We start from the raw sequence: 16,706 nt of genomic DNA on the forward strand, positions 1-16,706 counted from the left end.
ATATTAATGTATTTATGATTAATATAAACTCATGAATTTGTATTTTATTCAATTATTGTCATTTTAACTTGTCTTTTAATACATACCACTTATGAATATTCTCTACGTCATAGGAAACAAAACAAAATGTAGCACCCTTCCTGTCAGGTTGGGAAGAGGAAAAGCATATTCCAAGGGTGGACTCTAGCAAACTATAGAGAAGGATGCATTTTTTCCCTCTAGTCTTTTATTTTACTTTTCATTTTTAATAGTTTATTAACATGTAACAATTCAGTTTCCAGGGTTTGTAGGAGCTTACTCTAAGTAGGCCCTAATGGTGGGTCCTAGCCAATGACCATGTTTGCATTCTTGATTGGCAGTAAGTTAAAGTTAATTTGATACTTTGCTGAAATCTTCTCTCCAAAATGGCAAAGTATACTACTTTGATGGTAATAGTTTGCTCAAATGTTTGGTTTAGTTCACAGACCAAACTGCTGCATTCAGAGACCATTGCATTTTTATTATTATTATTATTACTATTTGGTAGACCCTGCCGTGTTCCAAAAAGCACTTTGCAAGAGCAGAACTGCTCTCTTTACATACGAGTTTGTACCTCCCCAAAACATTTTTCTTGCTATTATGTGAATAGCAATTCCGCTTCTTAATGTGTTACCAAAAAAAATTTAACTGCTTCTAAATTGCATTGATGTATTGTAGGATTGAGTTGAATATCTTTGTAGGCTGAGCATAATTATCCTCCTGCCAGGAACAAATAAGTTATACTGCTCCAGAGAAATAAATATGCATATGAATTTATGTGGATGGATAAATCCTTATAAAGTTTAGCTCTTTATAACACAATGAGAGAAGAAGAAATGTACTTGGTGAAGCTAATGAATAAACTGGGATCATTATATTGTCTATCATGCATTTCCCCCACAAACTTGCATCTTACTGAATATAAATCAGAGCAGAGCATTTCAAAGGACTTTATAAAATGAATGAGGCAATTTTAGGACGAACTATATAAGAATAAGCCACCTAAAATTTTCAGTTATACTTTAAACAAGATTATAAGAAAGAAAGAGAGAGATGCAAAATGAAAACTACAAGTGAGGAGTTCAAAAATACATAGACACTTTGATTTAACTTTGTTAACATCTTTACCTCTTCAGAGATACCTAGCAGAAAAAGTTTGCACACCATAACACCAGATACAGGCCAATAAAATAAATAGGATCCCAAACTATACTAGGTAATTGCAGCAAGATTAGTGTACACCAAATGCATTTATTATTTGCAATGTAATCCAATATACTAAGAGATGGCATGCGCTTTATTTTAATTAGCTGTTTCTTTTTAAAGGCTGCTTGGTCCAACTGTCTTGATAAAAAAAAATTTGTAGTCATTGCTCAAAATGCTTGTAGCAAATCTAGTTTCAAATTGAAGCAATTTATTCCCAAAAGCAGTCTACTACTGCAGCAATAATCAATGTGTTTTCCCTTAGCCCTTACCGGAGCTTTCCAAGGACTATTGTTAATTGCCTGTAACTAAATGACTGCTGGTGCCCTTAAATGTAACTCTTTGGCACTTGTTCATTTGTTGTGTTTAACCAAATGCCAGCTTCCCTTAGGTTTTGCCTAGTGATTTTGCTTTACAATTCTCAATATTCAGTCTCAGTCCCTTAAAGGGGGCAAAGTCTATCATTGTAACAAAATAATGCAAAGGCTAAACAGATTTTAAAAGGTCTGCACTTTCTCTTTCCATCCTCTGATGTTGAATTGTGCTGAAATAGAATCTTTTTTATTTTTTAAATGCTGCCACTCCTGGCAACTGGAACTTGAGCTGCAAAGCAGATTCCATTTCAAAGGGAAAATGACATTTCCTGGGGCAATACTGTTCACATTGTAATGTAAAGATAAAATACAGCAGTGGGCCCAAATCATTTCTTTTAACTGTAACAGAATTTGACCCCTAGTAATTTTGTTCTGACCCCGTGTATAAGCAATAATGGGTAGCACTCATATTAATGAATGTGTCCAGCTTGGAGCAAAAGAAATGTGGAAGCTAAATCTAATACACCATTTTCTTTGGGAGAGTTTACACATGCTATATAAACCAATGTGAATAACTTAAATCAAATGGAAAATTTTTAACCTGCACGTATTTATAAAATGAAGGCATATAAATTACTCTTACCTAAAATAATGTTGTAACTGAGGAGCAGGCAGTGCTATGTGTACTGAAGGGAAAGACTCATTTCTTTTCTGACCTCCAAGGACATTTTAAGAATACCTTGTGATACTACAGAAGTATCTGGGGGAAATCTGAGACACTCTCAAGATCTCAGGATCAATTAGCTCCGTGTAAGTGCTATTTCTTTGGATCAGTTTTTGGTATTCCCATTATTAGTAAATGACTATCATATGACTCAGAAGACTCATTGCTTATCGCCCTTACTCTGGGTATATATAACTGTTCATATGTTTGTACCTTAAAGGAGGTATTCCTTTGACACAAGACAACTTTGTCATTGCTAAGCTACATAACCCTGCTCTCTTTTTCTCATTACATTTCAGACAATACTATTGATTAGCCTGGTGAATAGTGTATTTGAGATAGTGTATAAAAATTTTTGAGTGGCTCATGACATCTAGAAATGGGAATAATTCACTTTTGGGCAATTACTTCTCTAAAAATACAAAGGACTTATTTTTATATAATTTTTGTCTAAGTTCTCTATAGATCCAATTTCTTAAAGTTTTTAAAAAGTGTGTAGAGACCAGTATTATACATACTATCTGAAGAAAATGAGAAGTCTGCTGATTAGATTGATAAGATTATGTTTCAGGCACAGGTTTTGATTGTTTCAAAAGCTATTTGACTTGATATGGGTGTGTAAGGCGTGCTAGGTGCCCAGGCCCAGTGCCATGCCTCCAGAATCAAAGGGTGTCCTTGGGGACACCACGGAAGAACCATCCCCTGACTGGGCAGTTATCTACAGCAGAGCAGCTGCCCTGACTCCCAGCTTTCTTTACAGATTCTCCCCACATAGACCTTGGGTTAGAATTTATAACGGCTCTTTTTTAAAAATCAGTTTTTTAAAGAATTGAAGTATGATTAACGTAAGATGAAATGCATAGATCTTAAGTGTTCAGCTCAATGAGTTTTGACAAATGCATATACTTGTGTATCCACACCTGAAAAAATATACAAAATATTTCTTCTACCTCAGAAAGTTCCCTTTTGCCTCTTTCTAATAAATGTTCACGTCACCCATCCACACAGAATCCATTTTGTGATTTCTATATGGTTTATTTTGGTCTTCATTTAAATAGAATTATACCAAACATATTACTTTGTGTCTGGCTTCCTTCACCTAACATAACTTTGTGAGAATCATGCATGTTGCATATATCATAGTTTATTTTTTTTAACTGCTAAGTATATTCTACTCATATCATATGGACACACAACAGTTCATTCATTATCTCCTGTTAATGAGCATTTGGGTTATTTCCAGTTGTGGCTACTATGAATAAGACTACTCTGAACATTCTTGTACAAGTTTCCCTATGGATAGCTGCTTGTATTTCCTTTGGGTAAATACCTAAGAGTGTAATTGCTTCTGGCAGGATAGCTTCAGATTTAACTTCACTAGAAACTGCCCAAAGTTTTCTAATATAGTAGTTCCATTGGACACTTCCACTTCCACTTAGTGTTTAGGAGTGGCAGTTAAGCATTCTCCATTATTTTTCCATTTCTTTTCTCACGCAAGACATTTTAGAGTGATAAAGTCCAAATGTTTAATGCATTAAATCAGAAAACAGAATGAATCTTAAAAGAAGCCATAGTCCAAATGCTTATCTCTCCCATCCTATGCAGTGTAATTTAAACCAGATTTTACTGGTATATAAATTAACTTATGGCCATAGGTTAGAGTTTTATGCCGGCCTCTATGTGTGGTGGAGTTTAACAGATATCCTGAGAGAATAAGACTCAATGCACCCCGCAGAATTATCTACCCACTTATCTTTTCTGTTCACATAATATTGGGGAAATAGTATACGGAAGAGCATTTTATATTTCATTCCTGGTACTTTTGTAGTGCTATTTTGTGTAGTCCCTGAGAAGAGTCAGCAGATAAAGCTGTCTGATATTTAGAAATACAAAATATAAAAATTTCCTGGAGGTCCTTTTCAGTATTTCACATTTCATATCATATTAATTTACTTAGACTCTAAAAGATTTAATAGCTCATTTTATTTTTCTTTCTTCAATTCATAAAGTCCAATCACTTTTTATATTTTCTTCTATGTCCCTTTTAATTTTAATACAAGCAGAAAAATGCACTGGATTATACAATAGTTATACATGTTTTGTTTTGTTTTTATGAAACTCTTGAATTAGAAATGAAGGACTAGATAATGAGAAGTATGGCTGACTTTTTTTCTGCAATTATCACAGGAAAAGTGACATCACATGCAAGCTTGCACAAAATGTCCTTGTGAGAAAATGTTGGCCATGCTTTTCAGATTATTTATCACTGATACTGCATGGCACCCATGATGATTTCACCCCGTTTCAAGGTCTCACAAATGATCTTGTAACCCAAGAGTAGTTGTCAATACAAAACCATATATCATTTTAAAGTTCTCAGTCTAAGCCTGCATTGAGTGTGTTACAAAATTGGATAACCCATTGGTGGAGTCTAAATTACAGAATCAAAAGTACCATTATTTTAGAGCCATTATTTCAGGAATATTTATCTTTAATGGTAATGAAGGAATCTAGTACTTTTCAAGGTAGTTGTCAACTGCAGGGAACAATGGCTACCCATCAATCACAACATTTAGATTATTTTGATCAAGGACAACGTGCATACAGAGGCAGTTAGTTAAAGTGAATTTCAAAATCTGTGCATTCTGACTGAATGTTTAAATGCCAGTAGCCTTGAATTTGTTATAATGTCCGTGAGTTCTAAAGGAGAAAAAAGAAGTGAGTATTTTATCCCCCAAAATTGCCTGATAATTTTTTGATGTAATATAGGTATTGAATAGGAATAAGAGAACTTATATACAGTGAATGACAACAAAATCCCTTACTAGGGTAAAATATAGTACCATGCCTAGTAAAAGGGGAAACAAAGGAAAAGAAAAAACTTTTAAGTATCTTAGTGAAAGGAAAATAATACCAATATATTCTGGTGTGACATCCACTAGGTGGCTTACTTCTTAAAACCCAAGTAAGCATTCAGCCTCCAAGACTATGGTAGCCCACATTGGCCCCACTTTATTGAGAAAGATGTAAGAAAGGAGTATTCATTGCTCCTGGCAGAAGCCCGCAGACTGTATCGATTAGGTGGTCCACCCAATACTCTATGCAACAGTTCACATTGCCCTTCAGATGCTGTTCTGTTTGACCCCTCACCTTCCCTTAGCCCCAACCCCCAGGTGACAGCTCAAGTGGGAAAGATAAAGTTTCATGTTGGCTGGATTCAGAAGCCATCCTGGCTTAAAAGTTTCATATCAACAGGGACCAATATTTCTTTTATCAACCCTATAAGCGTAACTTGCAGGATTTCTACAAGGGATATGTTTGTATATAAGAGTTACTGCACTCAGGCAAGCCCAAAAATATAGTTTCCAATCAGGTATTTATAGTTCTCAATCCAAATGCCATCTACCAACATAGGTTCATTTTTACCATAAGCAGTGTTGCTTAGCAACAGTTACCACAGACCACCTCTTGTGGCTACCTAGGAAACAAAGCTAGAAAGTTATCAAAAGGTCAAATTTTCATGGAAAAAAGGAAGGAGTTGTGCTAATCCACTGCCCACATCTGGTTTCATCCACAAAACTGTGAAGTTGAGTTGAATTTATGATTTTGAATGTGAATGTGGTATAATTATCTCTTGTGATTTTTTTTTTTCCCTAGAGCTGATGTACACAGTTGAACTTGCTGGAGGGCTTGGCGCGATCCTTTTGCTGCTTGTTTGTTTGGTGACCATCTACAAATGTTACAAAATAGAAATCATGCTCTTCTACAGGAATCATTTTGGCACTGAAGAGCTGGATGGAGGTAAGATGAGTTCTTTTTTTAATGTTCTTTCTGAATAGTCTTTTTTGTTTCCTGTCTTTGTTTTATTGAGGGGAAAGAAAAGTTACCTGCATAACCATTGATGGCATCTCTTATAATCTTTCAATGTTAGGTTTGTAAATTCATCTTTTATATGGCACTGTATGGGTGATGCTTTGAAGTCAATTGGTATTTCCTTTGAAAATTGTAAAGCAACACCTACCCTTTTGAGAGTCCTATTCCAAGCAGCACTTGCGAATTACAAATGCTGATTGCAATGCTATCAGTGTATTCATTTTCTCTCACCTTGTAATCAGTAGTGACAGTCCAGCTTTACTTTTCTATAAGTAAGGAGTGTCTCTTTTAATTGTGCTCCCTCGCCTAATAGTTTAAAGTGAATATCAATGTTGTTTAAACTGATCAGTTATAATAAACTACTGAATATTTTAGAATTCATCCAGCAGTCTTTTCAATCCTGTTTATTTAGTTATATTTAGACAAGCTGATTTTTATTCCAAGTGTGGACCAACAGATAGGAAAGTGCACAACACATCGTTTTCATAATAATACATCTAATAATTTTACTGAAATTGGACAAGTAAATATTGTTTTCATAGAAATAGTAATTATTATTTGCCTCTGGTCAGTCATGAATATGTGTACAATCTAAGACAAATTTGGGGTCTTCAAAATTGAGCTCCTTAAAACACCCATTAGAGGACTTAAGTTTTTTCCTTTTTGCTCATTTGAAAGTAATTTATATATAAGATTAACTTGCAATATAGGAAGCATATGCAAACCAATAAATAGTGCAGATGATAAAGTTTTCTTGATCGTATTTATCAACTTTTTTTCTCATTGATTGTCAGTTTTGCACTAAATGGTACTGAGGAAAATGAAGCAATTGCCCATGCTACCACATTTCCAGGATCCTCTGGAATAAATCCACAGGTAGAACTATAGGTTGTCAAATTTATGAAGAGGAGCTGTTTATTCAGCACCCCAATACTCCTCTCTATTTAACCTCCCCTTCCCATTAGGGTGGAGTCTGCGCTGCAGCAAAACGGGTTTTTTGTTTTATTTTTTAAATTTTTAAGTGCTGATTTGCCCACTTGCTCTTTGTTCCTAACTTTCTTGCCTGTTTATACAAGTTATTGAATTTTTTTTGCTACTGCTTCCAAGAGATATGAGAAAATTGTCAACGTCAAAGTTGTTGTTGAATGATGGGTACCAAGCAATGTGCTAGGCATTCTTAAAATCATTTTTGCTAAGCCTCAAAAAATTCTGAGGTCAATGTTATAATCTCCGTTTCACTGATAAGGCAACTGAGGTTCCCAGAGGTTAGATAACACAAGTGTTAGTGTATATGGCCAAAATGGGATTTGAAAATTGGTTTATTTCCAAAGCCTTTATTTTATTGAATACCAATGTCTCTATTATGTTTAACCTTTTAAAAAGTTAGTATGCTCAGTATAATCTAAAGATCTGCTATTGTTTGCACGATTAGCATAGTAGAAGATACTTGAAAAAGCAGATTTCCTAAACTAATCTCACTTTATTATCCCTACGTATTTTGAATATGTTTATTTTGTGTTCTTAATAACATGAATCATTTTAAACTATCAATTTCCAGTGCAGTTTTTATTTGTCATGTTCTGAATGGTAGAAGATTCTGGATGGCTTAGATGCCTCTGAACCTTAGTCACATCCCCTTAGGTCCTTCTACATATGCTGTTATGGTTGAAAAATTATTCTGTGTTATAGTGGTGGAGAATTTCTCTGACATCATCAAGTCCCCATTCTTTCTACCATGTTTCCCTAAAAATAAGACCTAGCTGGACCATCAGCTCTAATGCATCTTTTGGAGCAAAAATTAATATAAGACCCAGTCTTATATATTATTATATTATATTATATTATATTATATTATATTATATTATATTATATTATATTATATTAATTATATTATATTATTATATTATATTGTTATGTTACATAAGACCCGGTCTTATATTATAGTAAAATAAGACCGGGTCTTATATTAATTTTTGCTCCAAAAGATACATTAGAGCTGATGGCCCGGCTAGGTCTTATTTTCAGGGAAACATGGTAGTTTTCATCTTCCAAAGAAAAGATAACTGTTAAGAAGAAACCCCAGGCTTTTCATATTCTTGACTTGGCTTTTAAAAATATAATTTGAAAGTCAAACCTGAGCAATGTCTTCTTTATCTTGACCACCTTATTACCTCCCCCTGAAAGGGGAATACTGCATCAAATACTCTTGGAAGTAAGCAAAGGCAGAGTGTGAAGAACAGGGAAAGAAAGTTCAGCTAATAATTTGAAGTAGTGTCTTGCTATGTGATATCATAACAGATTAATTGACCAGTTATTGAATATTTATCAAGTAACAAATACTGTGTTGACTACTTTATTAATACACAAAGAATCACACAACCAGAAAGACAGAATTTTTAAATGACTCCAAATCTGCACAATTTCAGCTATTGTATCAGACTGGGAGAGGGAGAATATTTGGCATCAGGGACACATCAGCCTGTTCCTTTTAAGTCATTACAATAGGCATTACCTGACTATATCACTTCTATATCAGAAGGATTCTATTTTTCCAAGTTAGGACATATTGCTGCTTTGCTCTCTTGGTTTGCTCACATCACTCCTTGTTCCCCTCTACATAACTTAGATTTTACTGTCACCCCTGGACTCAGGCCTTAGCACTTTTCATCTAATTCTACAGCATGCACCTTTCTGGATCACATTTACAACCTTATCTTCAAATACCTTTATGCACAAATAACTCCTAAAACTAAATGTCCTCTCCCAGTTCTCTTGTTTTAGTATCATTTTTTTCCCTAGTAACCTATTGGTTATTTCCACCATGATAGGTCCCAAATCCAGCTTTTAAATCACCCCCACACTTATTTCTTCTCATCCTTCATTTTACATCTCAAATTTTTGTTTCATCCTCTACCTCATCTGCTTCATTTTCTCCTCATCTGCCAATTCCACTTAGTCATCGTGGCCAGTCAATTGTACCTCTTGAAAAGATTTCCCTCATTCTTCATTGCAACTGCCTTGTCTAAACCTCCTACACAACCCTTTGGCCTCCATTCTCTATCCCTCCATTTTATCCTCCACACTCGGTCAAACTTCTCTTTCTAAGTACAAATATACTGATTCTTGGATGGTGGGGGGGAAGTATGTCTCTCTGTTGCCTGCCAGAGCAGAATGCTTCTTTAGCTGAGAAAGCAATTGCTGTCACAGGGTGACCCAACTTACATTTGCAACCTCGCCACCCCCATCAATTTGACTAAGCAGAAACCCATTTGGACTGATGTGCTGGTCTTTGGACAAACACAGCTGTTGAGAACTGACCCAAGACAAGGCAGTCATGCATGATTCTCAGGTCCTTTTGTATAAATGAGGTAACTATAATGGTTAGGGGTAGGAGAAGTTTAGCTACTCCCCTACCACCTTGATTCTATAATATAATGAAAGAGAATTTGGACAAGTTATGCTGCATATACATTTATTAACAAATAAGCATATAACTGATCCTATAAGCTTGAAGATGTTGTAACTTTCTGATGTGTGTGTGTGTGTGTATGTGTGTGTGTGTGTGTGTGTGTGTTCCAAAAAAAACTTACAAGAAAGTTTCCTCTGAGGCAAATGTGATGATATTCCAGTGACAGGATCAGGCTAACCATTTAATGATATCTAAGCATATTCTTCATCAGGACACAGGACATGAATCCCCCCCCATACCTTTTTTTTAGTTCTTATAGCTGGATTAATAATAACATTGACACAAGACTAGACTAACAGGTCAAAAAACAATTTAATACATGTGCATGTCAGAATCATAATATGATGCTCAGATAATAAATTGAGGCTCAAAGAAATGACCGAACCAGGCACCTCTTATACTTTTTAGACAAAGAATAAATTTGTGAGAAATTGACATGACAAAGAGAAAAGTTAGTGCTCATTCTAAAGGAATCCAAGTTAGGGTATTCATTCATGAGGAATGTGAACAAAGTAATAAATTACAAAAGAAGCAACAAGGTTTGTTTATACAGATTGTTTGGCTCTGAGTGAATTAACCCTAACAATAAGGGGAATCTTCCAGGTGTGGTGAGAACACCTATCACATAGGAGATTTATCTCCTGCTTTTAGGGGGACAGAGAGGTCAGAGTGTTCTTCTTCCACTGGCAGTTTGTTAAGTAACTTTAATTCAAAATACTCAACATGCTATTGTAGGATAGCTTGGAGCAGCCTGCCCTGGACCCGGACAGAATCAAGCCTGGAAGAGTTTCACTAAGGGGGCAGGCCCGTGGCCCCATTAGATACTTGTAGACGTGGGATGTGTCTCTCAATGATGTTACGTAATCCATATGTCTTGAATAGCACTCATTTCACCACGGAAGGCCTGTTTCCAAGATTCATTATACTTAGTAAAAAGCCATTAATTTTAGCAATGAACCTTGATTTCTAACATCTATCATACTAATTAATGAAGCATCTACTTTTGATCAGAAATAAAGACAATGAAGTACTCGTGGTGGCTTCCTCTACAGTATTGCCTTATTCTAATTGAATGCTAGCTGACCATCCTGATAAAGACAACCTACGACTCTAGAGCAAAACTTATACTAACATAGTATCCCATCATTTTTACTGGAATAATGACAAGGAAAATATAGTTGTCATAACAACATCAGACTCCTTGCTCCTCCATGCCTCTGCCTGGGTCTTCCCTTCCATTTTGTTTAGAAGCTTGTATAAATGTACTCCTTGCTTCTTTCCTTCCTGTTTCTGCTCCCTTCTCTCTTTCTGTCTCTGTCTTTCTTTCTCTCGTACAGAGTTCATATTTCCCCCCTAACTTCAAATGATTTTCCAAGGTCTAGTAACATTCTCCTCCATCTTTACCAACATGGCACTATAGACACATTATTATGATGGCCCTTTACACTTTGAGTTAATGAGCACTTAGTAGTGAATGCTTACTATGTGTATAGTATTCTGAATACAAAATTCCGTATCTCATTTATTTATTTCTGTGAAAGGCTCAAAGACTAAGTCAGAATTAGAACTTTCAAAATTTTGCAAAGATATCTAGATTTTAAAACTGGCTCTCCAAATAAAATATATAACAGATATTTAGAGAAAAACAAGGTTGTGAACTTACAGGTAGTCTATTAATAAGAAAAAATAGCGAGACATCATCAAAATGGCGGCGTGAGGTGAGCCTCTGTAAAGCTCCCCTGGAATTTATAACTAATCGAACAACAGTAACCCCACAAAGGACTCCCTGCACAGCAGACAGGCAAGACGAAGAGGCTCACTACTGAATTCACCTAAAGGTGGGGGAATCGCGCGAGCAGGGGAGGAGGGAAGGGAGAAGTGTGGAGATGGAGAGACGGAGAAGCACGGGTGCAAGATGCAGACCTAGCTCAGTGCTCCGAGCTGACTGCTTCCTGGAACTACCTCAGCTGTGGGAGAGGGAAGAACTCGGACTGCTAGGGCTCCGCTTATGGCCCACAGGGCTGAGGGAGCACCATATAACATGGCTGAACCCAACGTTCACAGCAGAGACCTCGGAGAAAAGACTGAGGGAAGAAGGCTGAAAACGGTGGTTTAAGCCCTCACTGCCGAGCAGAGAAAGGAAGCCTTAGGCATTGAGACTAGCCGCCCCCTCCCTACCCTCCCAGAGCTCGCCTCGCCCCCACCTGCCCAGTGCTAGAAGCGGAACAGTAGCAGTGTCAGATCAAAAGAACAGAATACTTGCTGTTCTGAGAACTATGGACCGCAGACACAGATTTGCAGCCCAACTACTTCCAGCAAAGGGGGGGGAGCTGTTGAAGCAGGACCGGCTGTGGTGATGGTCGCCGCCATTGCTCTGGGCCACCTCTCACAACTCATCCCGCCCCTGGACCCACCTATCTGGGCAGATCCCTGCAGGAGTAAACAGAACTGCTGAAACATATGGGCTCTGAAGCTGGTGCAGGAAGAGCTTTGGAACTTCAAAAGCTTTCCGCATAACCACACGGACACTGCACCCTGTGACCCAGGTGAACTATTAACACAGGAGAAGCCCGTCTCCCAGGGAATCCCCCCATTGTGTGAGAAGCTGGAATACTGCAGAGAAAACATAGCACTAGCATGTGAGAGAGGAAAAAAAAAGGCTGCAGTTGGAGAGAAAATAAAACATTCTACCAACAAGTACTGGAAAACAAAAGAAAGACCTCTTCCTATCAACCTGTTGCAGAAGCCACTCCTGTAGATGTCTAGGAAGAGAAATAATAAATCAGTAATTGCCATGAATAACCAAGGCAACAAGACAGCTCAGAAAGAAAGTGAAAAGTCTCCAGAAAAGGAACTTAAAGATATGGAAATATGTGACTTAAATGACAGAGAATTCAAGATTGCAGTTCTGAAAAAACTCAACAAGATGCAAGAAAACACAGAAAGGCAGTTTAATGAACTCAGAAACACAATCAAAGAACAACATGAGCATTTTATGAAAGAGATTGAAATTTTAAAAAAGAACCAAATAGAATTTCTGGAGATTAAGAACTCAATAGAAGAAATTAAGAATGAAATAACCAGCTTAGGTAGTAGAGTTGACCAGATGGAGGAAAGAATCAGTGACATCGAAGATAGAAACCTGGAAATTACACAGATGGAAGAAGAAAGAGACTTGAGACTTAAAAGAAATGAAAGAACTCTACAAGAACTTTCTGACTCCATCAGAAAGAGCAATATAAGAATAATGGGCATACCAGAAGGAGAAGAAAGAGAGAAAGGAACAGAGAATATATTCAAACAAATTGTTGATGAGAACTTCCCAAACTTGTGGACAGAACTGGATCCTCGAATCCAAGAAGCAAATAGAACACCTAATTACCTCAATCCCAACAGGCCTTCTCCAAGGCACATTGTATTGAAGCTGTCTAAAATCAACGACAAAGAAAGAATCCTCAAGGCAGCCAGGGAAAAGAAGACGGTAACCCACAAAGGAAAGCCCATTAGATTACCATCAGGTTTTTCAGCAGAAATTCTATAAGCCAGGAGGGAGTGGAACCAAATATTCAAACTATTGAAAGAGAGAAATTATGAGCCTAGAACAATAGATCCAGTGAAGATATCCTTTAGATATGAAGAAGGAATAAAGACCTTTCCAGACATACAGAAGCTGAGGGAATTTTCTAATACACGACCTGCACTACAAGAAATACTAAAGGAGGCTATTCGACCACCATCAACAGGGACAATTTGTGGCAACCAAAGCATAAAAGGGGGAGAGTAAAGGCCTGAACCAGAATATGGGAATAGAGAAAGTAAGCGTGCTGAAGAAAATGGAATACTCTAAATATCAGACTTTCTTTGACATAAACTTAAGGGTAACCACTCAAAAAAAATCCAGAACTGATATATATATATAGTAATAAAAGAAGAAACAGAGGGAAACATCATAGAATACCACCACACAGAAATAATAGACAACAACAAAAAGGCAAAGAAACAATGCAGACACAGCCTTACCAGAAAACAAAAGACACAATGATAGGAAATCCTCACATATCAGTAATCACCCTAAATGTAAATGGACTGAACTCACCAATTAAAAGGCACAGAGTAGCAGATTGGATCAAAAAGTAAACCCAACCATATACTGTCTCCAAGAGACACATTTCAGCTACAAGGACAAGCATAGACTCAAAGTGAAAGGGTGGAAATTGACACTCCAAGCAAATGGTTTCCAGACAAAATCAGGTGTAGCCACAATGATATCACATAAAACAGACTTCAGGGTGAAAAAGAAACAAGAGGCAAAGATGGACATTTCATAATGGTAAAGGGGACTATGCAACAAGAAGACATAACTGTCATCAATATTAATGCCCCCAATCTGAGAGCCCCGAATATACCAAGCAACTACTAACAGAACTAAAGAGAGAAATTGACCAAAACACAATTATACTAGGGGACTTAAATACATCATTGACAGCTATGGATAGATCATCCAAACAGAAAATAAATAGCGAAATAGCAGCCCTAAATGGCACATTGGATGAAATGGACATAATTGACATATATAGAGCATTTCATCCTAAAACATCAGACTATACATTCTTTTCTAGTGTACATGGAACATTCTCAAGGATAGACCATATATTGGGACATAAAATCAGCCTCAGCAAATTTAAGAAGATTGAAATCATACCAAGCATATTCTCTGATCACAAGTCTTTGAAATTGGAATATCAACTACAAAAAGAAAGCAGGAAAAAACACAAATACATGGAGATTAAACAACATACTTTTAAAGAACGACTGGGTCAAAGAAGAAATTAGAGGAGAGATCAAAAGATACATAGAAACAAATGACAATGAAAATACATCCTACCAAAATTTTTGGGATACAGCAAAGCAGTTTTAAGAGGGAAATTTATATCATTACAGGCCTATCTCAAGAAACAAGAAAAATCCCAAATAAATAACCTCATGTTACACCTTAAAGAACTAGAAAAAGAAGAACAAATGAAACCCAAGGTCAGCAGAAGAAAGGAAATAACAAAAATCAGAGCAGAACTAAATGAAATAGAGAACAAAAAGACAATAGAAAAAATTAATGTGACAAAGAGCTGGTTCTTTGAAAAGATTAACAAAATTGACAAACCCTTGGCTAGACTCACTAAGATAAAAAGAGAGAAGACACTAATTAACAAAATCAGAAATGAAAAAGGGGAAGTTATCATGGACACCACAGAAATACAAAGGATCATCCAAGAATACTATGAAGGACTATATGCCACCAAATTCAATAACCTAGAAGAAATGGACAAGTTCTTAGAAACATATAGCCTTCCAAGGCTGAACCATGAAGAACTGGAAAATCTAAACAGACTGATCACCAGTAACGAAATTGAATCAGTCATCCAAAACCTTCCCAAAAGCAAAAGTCCGGGACCAGATGGCTTCACTAGTGAATTCTACCAAACCTTCAAAGAGGATCTAATACCAATCCTGCTCAAACTCTTCCAAAAATTGAAGAAGAGACAGTACTCCCTAACTCATTTTATGAGGCCAACATTACCCTGATACCAAAACCTGGTAAGGATAACAAAAAAAGAAAACTACAGACCAATATCTCTGATGAATACAGATGCAAAAATCCTAAACAAAATTCTAGCAAATCGAATACAACAATGCATTAAAAAGATTATTCATCACGACCAAGTGGGGTTCATCCCTGGGGCACAAGGATGGTTCAACATCCCGAAATCCATCAATGTGACACATCACATAAACAAAATAAAGGACAAAAATCATATGATTATATCAATTGATGCAGAAAAAGCATTTGACAAGATACAACATCCATTTATGATTAAAACACTTAATAAAATAGGTATAGAAGGAAAATACCTTAACATAATAAAGGCCATATATGACAAGCCCTCAGCTAATCTCATAATTAATGGTGAAAAACTGAAGCCCTTTGCTCTACGTTCAGGAACACGACAGGGCTGTCCCCTATCACCTCTGCTTTTCAACATAGTGTTGGAAGTCCTTGCCAGAGCAATCAGGCAAGAGAAAGAAATAAAAGGCATCCAAATTGGCAATGAAGAAGTTAAATTATCACTCTTTGCAGATGACATGATGCTATATATAGAAAACCCTAAAGACTCCACCAAAAAGCTATTAGAAACAATCAATGATTACAGTAAAGTTGCTGACTACAAAATCAACGTACAAAAGTCTATTGCATTCCTATATACTAACAATGAAATCTCAGAGAAAGAATTACCAAAAACAATTCCTTTTGCAATTGCAGCAAAAAGAATAAAATACCTAGGAATAAACTTAACCAAGGATGTGAAGGACCTATATGCTGAAAACTGTAAGACATTTTTGAAAGCAATAGAAGAAGACACAAAGAAATGGAAAGACATTCCGTGCTCATGGATCGGAAGAATCAACATAGTTAAAATGGCCATATTACCCAAAGCAATATACAGATTTAATGCAATCCCCATCAAAATCCCAATGGCATTTTTTAAAGAAATAGAACAAAAAATCATCAGATTTGTTTGGAACCACAAAAGACCCCGAATAGCCAAAGCAATCTTCAGTAAAAAGAACAATGCTGGAGGTATCATACTCTTGACTTTAACTTGTACTACAGGGCAACAATAATCAAAACAGCATGGTATTGGCAGAAAAACAGACACATAGACCAATGGAATAGAATTGAGAACCCAGAAATAAAACCACATAAATATGGACAGATAATTTTTGACAAAGAAGCTAAAAACATACAATGGAGGAAAGACAGCCTCTTCAATAAATGGTGCTGGGAGAATTGGATAGCCACATGCAAAAGAATGAAACTGGACTGCTATCTGTCACCATGTACCAAAATTAATTCAAAATGGATCAAAGACTTAAGCATAAGACCTGACACAATAAACTGCATAGAAGAAAACATAGGTACTAAACTTATGGACCTTGGGTTCAAAGAGCATTTTATGAATTTGACTCCAAAGGCAATGGAAGTAAAAGCTAAAATAAACGAATGGGACTATATGAAACTTAAAAGCTTCTGCACAGCAAAAGAAACCAT

At 36.4% G+C, this 16,706-nt stretch overlaps 1 protein-coding gene across 1 annotated transcript in view; it reads left to right on the forward strand.

The window, feature by feature from the left end:
* The window catches only part of IL1RAPL1 (interleukin 1 receptor accessory protein like 1), a 1,306,469-nt gene that overhangs the window by 1,266,820 nt on the left and 22,943 nt on the right, over positions 1–16,706 (forward strand). Inside the window, exon 9 of the mRNA XM_074323621.1 lies at positions 5,917–6,060. Coding sequence (XP_074179722.1) covers positions 5,917–6,060 — 144 coding nt within the window. The remainder of the gene's footprint in view (positions 1–5,916; positions 6,061–16,706) is intronic.

Source organism: Rhinolophus sinicus, chromosome X (assembly GCF_036562045.2).
Source record: "Rhinolophus sinicus isolate RSC01 chromosome X, ASM3656204v1, whole genome shotgun sequence".
NCBI classification, from domain to species: Eukaryota; Metazoa; Chordata; class Mammalia; order Chiroptera; family Rhinolophidae; genus Rhinolophus; species Rhinolophus sinicus.